This window comes from Pocillopora damicornis, chromosome 14 (assembly GCF_964200805.1).
Source record: "Pocillopora damicornis chromosome 14, jaPocDami1.2, whole genome shotgun sequence".
Classification (NCBI taxonomy): domain Eukaryota; kingdom Metazoa; phylum Cnidaria; class Anthozoa; order Scleractinia; family Pocilloporidae; genus Pocillopora; species Pocillopora damicornis.
In genome coordinates this window covers 1,018,997-1,034,301 of record NC_142683.1, presented here as the reverse complement: position 1 = coordinate 1,034,301, position 15,305 = coordinate 1,018,997, and the positions used below count along the sequence as shown (strand labels likewise).

Genomic DNA, 15,305 nt, shown 5'->3' with positions numbered 1-15,305 from the left:
TTACATCGTATATTATCAGATTCCAGCGTACCAGCTACAGCTTTTCGCTGATAGAATTATTTTGTGAAAATGGAAAAAAAAGGAGAAGCTATGAAAATGAATAAATTTCTGAATATTTCCAAGGCAGAATTGAATAGATTCGAAATAAAATACGTTTTCGTTAAGAAAAGTATATCAATTTGTTAGAAGCAATTCATAAAAATACTGATGGTTGTCTTATTTCAAACGAGCCACCCGTTTCTGAAATAACACGAGGAAAGGACATTAACTTCAATTCTTTGATGTTTTAAACACAAAGTTGATGTTAGCGCACAGCTTTGCGGGATTTCCGTTAGTCGAAAGAAATTGTCGCATAAAAAAAAAGTCTAAGCGTAACTGTGTTTGTATTTTGGGAAAGAATTCGCTAGCATAACAGAAAACAAGATTGATATGAAAGCTGCTATGTAAAACTTCATTTACATATATATATTTACGATCCATCTAATATGTTTGAGCGTGCGCGATGGGTCTAAACGCGGCATGTGATCGAATATCCCGCAGCTAACACTGGGTGATATCCGAGAATATCACCCAAGTGATATCACCCAATTTTCAAAACTTCCGTCCGTTACGATAAGTCTTCTTTCAAAAATTCATTTCAAGATGAGAAAGCGTTTTGTGGTTGTTACAGAAGAAGGGAGATATTTTTTTGTTCATAAAGTTTGTATCAGAGAACACTCAAAAAACACATCTCACGCTTCATTCAGTCAGCTGTTCGTTCACAATTTTTCACGCTCGTTGGAGAATATTTGAAGGATAATAAACACAGTAGCCTCTATCTTGGAACAGATAATGTCTGCGGACAAACATCCATATACGCAAAGACCTCTTTGGGAGCCTCCTATTTCGGCCCCTTATCTTACTCCCTTTCTTGCAAAGGGCCCCCCTAAAATGAAGGAAGGGGACCCACTGAGCCCTCTTCGGCCAATTTCTAGAGTACAGGGAGTAAGCTTCTAAAGAAACTGTGTTGCTGCGTGGGTGGAAGTTGTGGGTTGTGTGTGGGTTTATGGGCAGAAAATGGAGCTACGCTATTGGTGGGAATATTGTGACAAGAAAAAAAGAAGTAATAAGTCGAATGAAAAGTGCTCGTTGATACCATGGGGATCGAGAGTGCCGATTTGGAAGATTTTGTTCTAAAGTTTTGTGTCTTTCCGTTTCGTTTCCGTTTCGCCAATTTCTAGAATAACCCTTGTTGATGATACTTGTTTCTCTGACCTTGGGTGTGACCTCGACGCGCCAAGGTTAAACGTGCTTAGACATTGCAAGTAGTATCAATTTGCAATCTGTGGATAAGATTTAGGGTCAGATATTGTGCATATTTTAATCGATCCCAAAACTTTCCAAAAAATAACCAACCAAAAATTTGAAAATATCCCAACTCAATTTTAAGTCCATGATCAACTATAACAATTGAGAAACTTCATCTCCTTAGTCCTTATTTTATTAACGATTGCTGAAAAAAAAGTTAAATAATTTATTCCTTAAAAACATGTGCGACAGAAAAGGCGATGGGTAGATGACGACATCATGTTTTCAGTAGTGAGGAAATTCAAAATTAGTGAACACATTTCTAGGTAATGGTATGTTTGTCAGTATTTCTGAAATTTAAAAAGTCCCAAAACATTCCCTCATTAAGAACGCGAGGTTGCGGTATTTTAAGGGGGCACTGACTATTTACCTACAAGCTTTAACTTCCAAAGATCAGCACAAAAGTGTTCATTTTTCAGCAAACATAGCCACGGCTACATTACAAGGAACACTGAAACCTTTCGAACAAATTGAAAGATGTTTTTTTTAAGTTAGCAGTTTCTAAAGGAAGAGCAGTGTTGCGTCGATTGGCAGATAGAACATTTTTGCCGTTTATCATTAAGTATTAATGGGAGTTCACACATGTCACTTCTTCAACCGAACAAAGTGCAGTCCATCTTCTTTCTCCTTCAGTTCAGAGTTCGATCCGTCGCAATATGCCTCCGTTTTTTCTTTCTATTTACACATGCCCACCTTTTTTTGAGTGCGCGCTTGTTTCATTTGAGTTCGTCTACAGTTTTACGCCATTCATGTGATATTCGAGGCAATCCAATTACCAGTTGATCAATACTGAAATAAATTGCGTGTCCTCGGCGTGGCCATATGGACTGATGTCTGGGTGTCCCGCGGTTATTTCTTCCCCCCCCCCCCCCCTCCCTGTGATGTTATGTCTCGCCTTGCCCTCTGAAGGGTCTCAAGGTGAGTTGAAAAAAAAACACAAAGCTTTGGATTCAATTTAATCTTGTTTCTGCAATGAAAAAAAAAAACTTGCAAGTAAGACGTGGCGGTAGTGGAAATGCTGACATGTTCCAGAGCATTTTTAGCGATTAATTTCTTTTAGTGAGGGCGGACGACAAAACATTGAAAAGACGAGACGACACCATTTCTTCTTGAAAGCAGAAAGATAAGAAATTCAAAAGGAGACCTACCGGGGGGTCTTGAGAATTTAACATCGTAGTGCATTAATATTCCATATGAGGCATGCGTTACTTGAAGTGTTGTACGTGCTTAATTAAAGACAGTGTGCTCTGCGTTTTCAAACAGACACCGGAAACAAATGAAAAGAACAAGCAAATTACTGTCATAGTGAAACGTAAAACGAGGAACTGTCTTGGGAACTATGGAATCTAATTTTTGCCTTTTTCCTAAAAGCTGAAATTTTGTATTCTTTGCTATGATCATATAATTGTTTCCTTTAAAGTAAACAATTTGGCCAGAGAGTGTTTTTCGGCGCTCGAAAGACGTAGTATGAATTTTAAAATGGTTTTATTACCTGTGATTCTCTTGGTTTTCTTTGTGTTTGCATGTGCATGATAAAATTACCGAACGCAACCCTGAATATTTTGCGTCAAACGCTTTACATCGTTTGTGACGTTAGCTTTGCGTTTGTTATTATCATATGCACTTCGTATTGCGGGCTTTCAAGTGTCAAATTAATGTTGAATGAGCTCACCTCACTTTTAATACTTAAGTGACAGGTGAACAGATGTGCAATTCTTTAATACATTGACCCTGGGGGTTACGAAATCAAAGGAGGACTCAAGTTTTGGGATAAAACTAATGGAGTATTTGCTACAGTGAGCAAACAACTTCAAAGTTTCATTTTATTATGGAAATTCGTTCATTTTTGACATCGAGGTCTTGACTTTTGCGTAGACGTAAAATAAAGATGACAGCTTCCCTACGGCGAAGAATAGCCTTGTAAACTCGTTAATGACCTGTGTCGAATGTATAAAATGAAAGCCACAATTACTATTTGTGTCTTTCACTCTTACAAATCTATCATTTAGAAACCTTTCCAGACCAGTTATAGAAGTGAACCCTATTTAAACAGATGTAAAATATTAATTGTCTCTATTTAGGAACAGGAAATTCGCGCTCGTAAACTATTTTTCACTCCGCGTGGCTCATATGCTAAAAAAATATACAGAAAATCACTTGGTAGTCGTCTGTAATTGTTCTTCCACTCGACCATTAAGACACAATTTGCATACGTTGTTGCCGGCGGAACTGAAGAGTCAAAGCAGATCTGGTCAAGTCTTTTCTCGTTCTATTCACATTAGGGCCATAACAAGTCTTACCAGACCCCTTTTTTTCGATTCATTAAAACTGCAACTTAAGTCAATTGGCAACTTCGACTCCCAAGGAGGATTTTGTGAATTTAACGAGGCCATTTAAGTGACCATAACGGATTTTTCGCGATTTTATTTCGTTCACTTTACTAAAGGTAAGATGTTGTTGTGCTCGTTTTGTTGATGATTTCCTTAATTGATGTCTGTTAAACATCTTGGGAAATATTTGAAAAAATGTGCAGGTTAACAAGCACCTTTTTTCAGCTGCGTCATTCGCGAAACTTTTAGTCGACAGTGAAATTTAATTTCAGTCTAAACTTGTGCTGGTGTTCTGTGTAATTCTTTTAAAATGTGAAGTAATAACGTTCTCTGTATAGTTAGAGAATCTACCATCAACAGGTTTAAGGAGTTTGGGTACCAGATGATAGCTTTTGGAAGTTCTTTGGCGCGGAATTTATCTTTATCTCGAGTGTACGTTTCTTTGTTTGAAACTTTCACTTTAACAATATTGTGTAAACATTTGGAAAACTCATCCGCTTAGCTGAGAAGAACATATATGGCCTCATTCGATCCGAATTTGTAAAGTACATCGATAAACTCTCTTAATGAGCTCGTCCATAAAAATTATAGCTCGTTCGACCATATTGACAAGGATTTTTGTCTAAATTTTTGTTTAATCTAAGACACAAGGTTAAATATATTCGAACTTTCAGTTAATGAACTTAGTAAAAAACTACCAGCGTCCTTAAAATAGATTTAATGGTCGTTCTCTGTTCAGACAAACCAGCGCCAGTAAATTGTACCCTTAACTACCCAACATCGCGAACTCTATGCTGATTTGTCGCAACTTTGTGTCAATTTGGGAAGAAACGGAGGAAATGGTCTATGAAAATTAAATTTTAGAGAAAAGGAATATTCTTTTAGGTTAACAATTGTGCTCGTGAGCCTTTTTTTAAAGAAAAATCCAATGGGAGTATTTGAACTGTCTCGTTCACAACACAGCAATTAAAAAAAAAATGGCCGAATCATTGTTGCAATTAAGCAAATACGACAAAGAAAGAAGAGTCTATTAAAGCGTCTCTCTTGAATGCAAGAGAAATCGAAGTCTTGACAAATTACCGGAGGTAGATCATGATCCCGTTCGTGGTAATCTCGATTCGATTCAGCTGATGGTTTTCGTTTACGCAGCCAAATATGAAAAACGGATTCAGAAATCAAAATGAAACCTTTGACAGGTATAATTTGTCAAAACGTTTGCTCTTGGTCGAAGCTTTCTTTGATTATCTGGCGGTAAAATCAACATGTGTACATAGATAGCATACAAACAACAGCGTGATGCATTTGTTTCCAACCTTGTCGTTTCGGTAGATTTAATTTGCTTAACCTCTCTGCTAATTCTGGATCATTCTGCGAAACAAATCAATAGAATAAGAAGATATTTTTCCCAGCCATGAGCAATTTGGTGCCCATCTGACATGCACGTTCAGAATCGAGTTTTCCCGAGAAGAAAAAGGTATGCTTATCACCATCTGTTTAATCACATTTTTACTGCAAATTGAAAACATTACAAGATATGTAAAAGATGTAAGCGAAGTGTATTTAAGTTTCTGCTTCTGAAACCGTTTCTCTTACGGGAGTTTTTAAATGAAAGCTCATCCGCGTTGATTCTGCGGTTGTAATCTACTCATATTCTGATTTTTCTAAACAGACTTAATCGAAGTAATTTCAATTTAATACTCAACTTCTTCGTCAATTGCCAAGCATATCTTTCCATTGCTTCAAAACTGTGCGCCCAGAATAAATTGGGTGCAAACACCTTGTTGGCACCCAACTTCGATCCATAGATATTAGTGCAGCGGTCTTATTCCTGCCAAGCATCTTGACTGAAACATGGAAATTTCAACTTATTCAGAGAAATATTGACTTGTGTTTACTTTCGAAACACGAATATTGCCCATGCAATTTTAGAAAACTAGCTTCGTCGAAGGCCTCTTACTTGAAAGTCATCGGAAAGTGCTTCCTGTTTTTTGTTCAGCATACGCGCCCTGACGTGAAAACCGTAGTTGAGTTAATCCCGTAGCCAATAAAAACCTTGTACCTTATGGTTATTTTCGTCATGCCGCGAATAACCTTTTGATCTTTCGATGAAAACACTTGTTTTTATGTTCCAAAACAGAATACCGACCTACCTTAAATAACCAAAGAGGTGTATTTTTTTCTCCTTCTTAATTAAAAAATAGTTTACGATAACACGCAGATGAAATCGGTATTTCCGCCAAAGATTCCCACGTGTTGTTGTGTTTATTCTTGTTGGTAATAACGAAGACATTTGAATAGGTTACAGACGAACGTCATTCAATCCAATTACATTCGTGCGTGTGCATGTTGTGCTTATTCTAATTTGATCATTACGCTCGAATTAAAAACGAACGTACATGTACAAGTAGGCAGATGTTGAATAAATAAAACAGCGACGACGGAAAGATCTCTTGCGCCAAATCCTGTTTGTAGAAGTCGTTTAATATCTATCTTGTTCGGTAGTCCGTACGTCACTTTTTGAGTTAGGGCTTGTCTCCGACGCACAGAGCAGCCGTCAAAAGGGTACCTTTACTCTGAGTAGGTTGTGTCCTTTGAGGTGAGAGAAATCACAATTTAAAACTTAATCTAGTTCTTGTCGAAAGATATCAGAAATGACGCTCATGATCTGCCGCCGAACTGGTCGTTTGTAATGCTTCTCAAAGATTACAGTTGTACGTGTGCTAGACAACATTTTGTTCTATTTTCCCATTATATACAACAGTTGAAATTTTTCCCCAAATCGCTGGATATATATTGCTTTCAGTAATATAAATAGTGAATTTATGTTCGTTTTTTGCATTATATAGCGGAATTTCCGTCGATTAAACATTGGTTTCAAAGGCTCTCCGAGGCAGTTAAAAAATTGAAAGTGGACATGAAAACTGTGATCTAAACTAAAGAAAAAATATTTCAGTTTTACAAGTGGAATGAGCTATGGCCTGCTGATCTGTTTTTTTTTTAGGGTCTTTTTCACTATTCCATTTTTGAACGGATTTTAGAAGAAAAATGTATTGAAAGGTGTATCGTTGAACGTGAATTGAATTTACACTATTACTATTTGGAATGTGTTTTTTAGTTGTCATGATTTGCTTTGTTTTGTTTTTATTTTTGTTGGTATTAAAATTCAAGTGTCAGCAAATTTGATGAAAACTCGAATGATATTTTAGTTTCTGTAACAAGTATTAATCCTTCAAAATTGTCATAGTTTTGAACAACTCCATAACAAAACTCAACATACCCCATAGTCAGCAGATCAACTTTGAGTTTACGAAGAACTAAGTGTATAACCTACACATATTTTATTCCTATTATTATATTCAATTTGGTCCTTTTTTCTCTAAGTTATAGTTAATTTGTTGATTTTATTTCATTTTGTAAACGTTTCCGATAAAATACATGTACGGAATCAAACGAGTCGTACCCTACAACACAGCATATACGCTGCTTACCATGGTCACATAACTTACAATGGTCGCAAAACTAAACTATGACAGAAGTAACAGAAAAAAATTTAAACAATACAAAACAGAAAACTTTTAATATTTACAGTGCCTAGCAGTATTTACAACTGCTTAATAACTAAATAATTTGGTTTTATAAACTGTGTTTATAATTTACATCGACCACCGTACAGAGTTTAAAAGCTAACGTTTTATTTACGCATAAAAGCTATCGACTCTAAAAATTTTGAAATCTTAAAACGTTTGTTTTCAGCTATATGGGAATAGTACACAAGGAAAGATTAGATTAAAATACTTGTCACCTAAGAAGTTAAATGTTTCTTATATTAATAGGTTTTTTTCGTTATGACGTTTTCAACCTCAAATTTGGCTCATGTCCAGCACTGTGTGGGAGAATAAGAGAGACATTGTGAAAATTTAAGCAGGGTTGTAATTTTTGAAATATTTTCATAGAAATTGTAGTCTTCGTCGCATGAAAACTAAAAGAAAAAGTTAGTGATTTTTAGAGTAGCAATAGCTTGAACAAACAGAACTTGACTGGTTAAAAAAGGTACACCAAACGAAGTATCTTGAAATAATGTGTTTAAGAAATTTAACTCTGAAAGTAGATTGTGAACTTGGCTTTCATCCAGAGGTTGATCTCGATTGTTATCCACATATTTGAATTTTTTCGGCTAGATCTAAAGTTATGTTCATATCACAAAATACAAATTTGCAAAATTCATTTGGACGAGCAGATGTTGCTAGCTTGCACGTAGTTGGCATCGACACAACAGCTGAACGAAGATCAACGTACTCTGAGCATTTAGCATGGAAGCCTAAAGTCACAGTTCTTGATAAAAGAAGAAAACTACATATTTATTTTAATGTGATTTATTGGTTGCCAACACTTTGTGTACGGAGATCTAGATAAAATATTTTTTCGAGAAATGTGACATGATTTCTCGTAGCCTTAAGACACTGTTCCAATATGCTTTTAAAAACTATCACGGATTATGATAATTGGGAAATTGTCCAATTTGTAAATACGTTTTTTTTTTTGCATTTCGTTAGCGTCTCGTAAAATTGACCGTCGAAGTTCCAATTTTTACATCTTTGTGGCAGCTTCGGAAATGAGGGGAATGTTTTGTCGAAGGAGTGAAATTGAATTAGTTGAGGTAAATTTGGTTAAATATCAGATAAGGTACTGTATCCTCCTCTATTATCAACCCGGAGACAAATGTTGTATTTTTCTACTCTTCAGTAATCTTCTTGAATAATGAAACCCACTTCGAAGGATTATTTTGCCCCTTTCACTAATCCACAGGACAACATCTGATGAAATTGGGCGAACAGGGGTTTCACTTTAAGCTTAAGATAGAATGCTAGATAACAGTTTATGGGATAAAGTGGCAAACTACTGTAATTTCAGCCATAATCATAGCTCTCATAATTTTTATCGTATTTCATAAATGCTTTAATTCTAAAGAGACCGAAATAACTTACACGATCGATATAAATATCAATGCTTTCTTTCTTCAGAAATTAATTCCTCTGTGCCAGTTATTTGAGGAATTCTTTCATCTGCGATTTGAAATTCGAGATATATATTTTTTAATTTTGTAGAACATCAAAGCTTTATTTTCAAAGCTACCTATGTAGTAATGTGTTTTGTATTGCGATTATTTATGACAAAAACTGCCTCGAAATCCGAAAGTTGCAGAAACGAAATTTTTAGCGGATCACGGCCCACTTTTTTAGAATATGCTTATTGTCAATTAAATCCAATCTTTTAGTATTTGTGCCATATTTGTGTCGTAGGCTGCGTTGTTTCCTCACATTGTGAAGTTATCGCTAAAATTTTTAGTAATTGGTTAGAATTTGTGCATGTCCAAATCTAAAAATTGAAAACCACCCTGGTTAAGTCTTTTTTTTTTTTTTTCTAATTTCCCTCTTTCTACCAATCTTCATAGGAGCGTTCGTAACGGAAATTTAGTTCTATCAGATTTTTCATCTTCATCACGCTAATCTCTAGATAACGACAGTTTTACACCTGAAACATATGATTTTCTGTAGTGGCAGCATTGCAGTTGTACCTGAAAATCATTTTGGGGCAAAATCGTCATGATATTGCTTTAAAACGGTATGAACGTGCTCGTGAAAGGATGTTTTCGTTATGGAATTATAGCCCTTTCCGCTCAGCGTACGTCTGAATTTCTAACAAATACACAATTAACATTTAGAGAATTGCTGGTGGAGTATGTCCTTTCTGGACATTTAAAACTTAATTATACGCTGTTATTTTCGAGGATCAAGGTGTATAGTTTATTTCCATTTTGTCCGTTCTGCTCAAGTGCCAATTTCTATTTTACCTAATACGGTTATTTTCTGGCTTCAAATACTTCGTTCCCAGAAAAGATTTAGTACAAAGCTAACGAGATAATTAAAAATACTCAATAGGACCTCCGCTCTAAGCTTGCGGAAGTAACAGCGGTAGTGTTTTTATTTCCATCAACAATTCTCAATGCGTCAATTTCCATTAGCACATCCTTAAGTGATTCTCAGTTGCTTTGGGCAAAATTTGCGTTAAAATACACTACGATTTTAACTTCGACAACTGATTTCCTGTCAAATTGAAGAGCACTCAAGATGCCCGCAGCGCCCACTTCGCTGTTTTCGACCTCGTTTAAAATAATACATGTTGGGCGATTCCAGAATTGATTTTATTTCCTCCTTTTACTAATTGACGATCCGGTCAACACAATTACCACAAATGCTCGTTATCAAGTTGAAATAAGGAAAATAATTTTTAGAGCTAAGTTCTTTTTAGTTTCGTTTCGGCCTTTGAGAATTTTAAACCAGCCGTTGATTCGTGTTTTTGCGGGCTTGTCAAAGCAAACCTTGATGTTGTACGTTTACGATACGCTGTTTTCACTCACAGTCGATCTAATTCAAATTCGTTACGCGCTAATTGAAACGCAAAATGAAATACTCCACAAAGGGACCTCGGTGAACGTGTAAAACACAAATTGGCCTTAATCCGATCAACATTACTATTATGTTTAAAAACGCACCCAGGCATCTTTAAACAAAAAAAATATCGCTTAGCAAGCTTGGCAAGCTTAGCAGGAGAACGCGCGAAAACAAAAGCGGAAGCTGGGTATCTGCAGAGGTTTAATGTGTCTTAAGGCCTTATAATGAAGTGGACCCTATTAATTGCGCTATTACAATAGCGCCTTTCCGTCTACAACCTGATAATGATTTGCGGCCAAGGGAAAGTAGTTACGTTAGACGCACTGCTTCAGTGGTCAATTATACCAGCTCTTGGATTACAGGAAATTCAGTGTAGATACATAATCGTCATAAGCAACGTGTAGCCGTCAAACCACACAACCGACGACCACTTAGCTTAAGATTCAAGAGAGATTTTTGGTGAGCAGTCTTTTCAACCTCTTAAAACTTAATAAGTTATTGTTTTCTTTTATGAAGCAACACTGTTGAGGAAAATTCGGCTCGTGGAGCTTCTATTTTACACGGTTTTTGTCAAATCTTGTCATCATGGGTAAATCAGATTGTTTTACTTTCAATCGGTTCTTTTCTACCCTTTCACATCGACTTTACCAAACACTTCGAGGTCTAGATTTATGAGTAATACATGAGTTAGGCGAGTTTTTATTTTTTGTAATCCTAAATTGCTCTTCAAACTCAAGGGGCATCTGTGACGCGGCGCAGAAGCTAGCGCTGCTGATTCAAAAACCTACAGTTAAAAGTAAGCTGATTTTTTTTGTTCTTTATTCATTCCTCAGATGAGTTGAAACGCGTTGATCATGACAGATAATCTCACGGGGGACAGTTCAAATGACGGATTGAACAACATGCCCAAAGATTCATTTTACTACATTCGACTCGTGTGTTATGTGATCATCTTTATCGTTGGTGTTGTTGGAAACATTTTGGTCTGTTTGGTAGTTTGTCGTCAGCGAAAAATGAAAAACGTCACAAACTATTTCATCTTCAACTTGGCCGTGAGTGATCTCTTCGTGTTACTGATTTGCATTCCCTTTGACTTCGGCGAGATTGTAACTGGAAATTTCCCTTACGGAGCTGTAATGTGCAGACTCATTTATCCTCTACAAACCATGGCAGCAACAGCATCTGTTGGCACGCTTGTAGCTATTAGTCTGAATAGGTAAGTTGGGTTTATTTTCTTTTGTTTTTTTCGCATTGATTCATTCCACTGGACCGATAACGAGCTGCGAATGTTCCGTATTAATGATATTCGCTTTGATCTGCGTCAAGGGTGTATGAATCCTGTGGTCACCTACAGTTGTAGAACCTTTTTTTTTGGTCATCTCGAATTCAAATTGAGAGAAATCACTTTACTTTTTGTTGAAATAAAACGAAATGTCAAATAATTCCAAATTCTGGCGCATGTGGTGTTTTTCCTAGATTTAAGGTAAAATGCAGTGCCAAATAGTGTATGGTTTCGTTTATCTCAACGATAAAATGTTGTTTTTACGTCAAACGATTTTTTTTTTCTTACACCGGAAATATGAATGGGCGCTGGCTAGATTTATGAGAAGGAAACAGTTTAATCAGCTGACAAAACTAGCATATACCTAAATGAATATTACTCCAGTTTGGGAACACATCTTCATGCATTTTACGGAGTGAGAGCTCATTTTATATATTAATGGCCTTCTGTTTTCCTCTCGGCTCATCATTGCCACATGCATATTGTTTTCTACTGTTTTCGGAGACGATAAGAATACACACCAAGTGTTTGGCCTGCCTTGCTAATTCATTCATGCTGAATAAGTTGAATATTGCATTTACCGTTGGTGAACTTTGAAAGCAAACAGCACTTTCCTTGTTAAAGAAGTGTCACTGTTTTTGTCAGCTAAAAGAGGTTTTAATCATTCGGTCCTACTACAAAGTAAAGAGACTTTTCAACAGCTTATTGTAATCACAGTAATTACACGGCGACTGTCCATTAAGGGCTTAGGAAAACAATAGATAAAAACCTATTTACGACTTCTGAAAGCTGAAAATGGGCAAATGATTGTTTATGCACTGTTAAAAGTCGTTGCTGAAAATGTTTTAATCTGCTTAAGAGATATTTCTGTGCGATAGTAAGTTCTGTGGCTACAATATGCCTTTTTTTATTTAAAAATCTGTAATTGAAACCCTTTTTGATGAAAATGAAGCAATTGAGACTCGAGTATATTGTGAAGTACGTTCATGAGGCACCGTTTATTGTGGTAAACGTTTGAATAAAGTTATTGAGGAGTTCTTTGATGTGATACTGTTTATTCTGCTGTGCGAGGTGATTGTAACGTTTAGGTCTGTGGATGAAAACCCGGTGTGTAACTATTCAAATGAACGCTTCTGAGCATTATTTTCACGAGGTACTGTGCCTAAATCTCGTCCTTCAATATCAAAAACAAATGTTTTATACATTTTGGCCGTAAGCGTAAACGTCGCGTTTGCAGTCCGATTGCCGGTAGTTTTAAATCACTATTTTTTTCCCTCTCAAGTTTGAAAATTTTGATACAGTAGGAGGGAAGATCTAAAGATTACTTTTGCCTCAAAATTAACCTAAACATATTTTTACGCCTGAAAAAGCGTGTCCGCCCACGTTGCATTGACGTACAGAGACCCACAAACATGGTGCAGTTATTACATTTACTTGGCCAACCCACGCCGCGCAAAAATTCAACATTATGTTCAAATCGCTACAAAATACACAATCAGATTGTTTCTTTCTTACAGTGGATCTCCTGATCAGATTAGAGACTTTAATATAAACAACCCAGATTGATGATTACTCGTAATGCTACTCGAGGCGAAAAGTTAATCCGCTATGCGGTGACAATTACATGTTATCGCCTAGATGCATTTCTCAGGAAACACAAGCGACGATCGTAAGTGTGACTTAGAAACAGCTCAATTAATGGACACACGGAATTATTTGTTTTTATTTCATACATCCATGTGGTTCCTGCTCGATGAAAGGAATAAAAAAAATTCATTTGCAGAATTGAAGAAAATTAAAAACGGAACGGATTTCTAATTCGTGTCCACACGCATTAAATATATGATCAATCAGTGAATGAAAAAAAAAAAATCACAAAATGAGTTCCAACGCTTGTAGAACAATGAACAGCGACTCTTCGGCGACGTAGTCTTGTTATCGGTACAATATATTTTAAGCTCTGCTAGAGAACGCGTTGAAATATTCCATCTGTCTTTACTGATGGAATTGGTTGTTTTAAGGTTTTTTATTATAATTCGTTTTTCTCGGTGATCGATAATATTTAGATCTAACATGGCAAACATAGCTTATCAGTTTTCTAACTTCACCCTTGAATATCCCTGAACAAGCTGATTTCATATTTAAATCAACATAGAACAAAAATCAGAGCTTGGGCACAATTATCGACAAGGGATTATACGACGGTCATGGTCTTATTATTTGTGATCTAAGAAACAGTAGCTGGAATAGAATTGAATTCAGTTTTAACTGAAAATATGACCCATTTTAAAACTGCATGTCACAGTCGAAGAGAAACAAAGTTAAACTTCTCGAATTGTGGGGATATAAAAATTACAAGTTTTTAAGATTATTGGTACGAATTTTGTGGTGTTTTTTGAGCTCGTTTTGTTTCAAACCTTTCACGCTCTGTTTTACATTTAGGTTTTGCTACCCGAATAATTGAAGCGAATTTTGTTGTTTTTGTACACCGGTTGACGGTATTGATTGATTTCACGAAGAATTAATATTTAAAGATATGATATTTAGTCTGAAATATTGGAGAACAAAAACTGAACTAAGAAAATGCTTTCGTCTTATTTGCATGCAAAATCACCAGCTGATCGAAATATTTCTTGCCACAAGCAAAAGGCGAAATAAAGCTGTTGTCACTTCGCGGATGGCGCTCATTCAAGGCGGAACCTCTTGATGCGCAGTTACATGTATTCCACGCACAAGCACAAATGCTTCAAAGCATAAATAGCAGCAAAAACAACTGAACATATCATTTCTTTATTAAAATCATTCCAGTTGTCCCTAACCCTAACTTTAACCTACAGGTTCATGGCAGTCGTGTATCCACTCCGTCCGCAGCTACAGACTCGTGACGCAAAGAAAGTTATTGGCATAATTTGGGTTTTTGCATTAGCTCTGGTGTCGCCATACATTGCCGTTTTGGAGATGAACGCTGCTGGTACTGATTGCCAAGAATATTTCCACGAAAAAGGGCTGAACGCAGGCGGTTATACCATTTCGATCTTCCTTCTGCAGTATGTCGTCCCGTTATCCATCATTGGACTCTCGTATATAAGGTAGAGGAACGGTGCAATTGATTATTCACTCTATTTATTAACTCCTCCGCACGTCCGACCGTCTGTCAATCCGTCAATCCATCTATTCCTCTCTTCTTCCTTCCTTCTTCCGTCCTTTCGTCTAGCCTTCCTCCTAACCTGCCAGAAAAACCGGAAAATTTATGGCGGAGCGCGCGAGAAAACGCGCATAGCGAAACTTGGTTGGAAACAACTTCGCCACGCGTCTTAGTTCCTCGCGTGCGTTTTTCCCGTGCGCGAATTCCTCCACGCGTGCATCTCTTAAATGCACACCTAACTTCCACTTTTTGTTCTGATAGAATTGGCCGCGATCTTCGCAAGGACAAAGGGTCGTATTCAAACGATACCCTTCAGCGCGACCAGGAAAAGGAAGCGCATAAAGTAATGAAGATTCTCACTGTTGTTGTAATTGTCTTTGCTTTGCTGATGCTTCCTAATCACATTTACTTCTTGTGGTACGACTTTGGTAAAGGAGGTAAGTGTCGAAAGCAAAATATGTTTTAAATACTCACGTTCTTTAGGCATTCGCTGTACGCAAAAGCTCGTCATGTGCATTTTAAGTTAGATGTAACAAGTTCTCCTCATTTTGCCGTCAAACACCTGCACACTAATATATTTTCATGTTCCTGGCTGTTCATCAAAGATCTTGTAAATAACTACACGTGCTCAATTTCCCATTTGCTGCCTTCTTCCTTTTTGTAACTTAACTTCCGATCGTTTCCCTTTCCTCACTCCACGAAATCAATGATTCATTGTCGCCTTCTACGTCTCGGTTATCCCTCATTTA

The 15,305-nt window shown here is 36.7% G+C and overlaps 1 protein-coding gene across 13 annotated transcripts in view; it reads left to right on the top strand.

The window, feature by feature from the left end:
- Window positions 1–15,305, top strand: part of LOC113671545 (neuropeptide Y receptor type 2) — a 44,188-nt gene that overhangs the window by 26,810 nt on the left and 2,073 nt on the right. For 9 of the 13 annotated variants that reach the window (XM_089194180.1, XM_089194183.1, XM_089194181.1 and 6 more), the window contains 3 exons: window positions 10,963–11,345; window positions 14,249–14,500; window positions 14,818–14,993. In XM_089194180.1, coding sequence (XP_089050306.1) covers window positions 10,984–11,345; window positions 14,249–14,500; window positions 14,818–14,993 — 790 coding nt within the window. In that variant the 5' untranslated portion in view covers window positions 10,963–10,983. Of the gene's footprint in view, window positions 1–3,544; window positions 3,794–4,922; window positions 5,152–6,075; window positions 6,274–10,293; window positions 10,589–10,962; window positions 11,346–14,248; window positions 14,501–14,817; window positions 14,994–15,305 lie in introns of those variants that run through there. The other 4 variants (XM_027187769.2, XM_089194184.1, XM_027187770.2 and 1 more) reach the window with 4 other exon arrangements.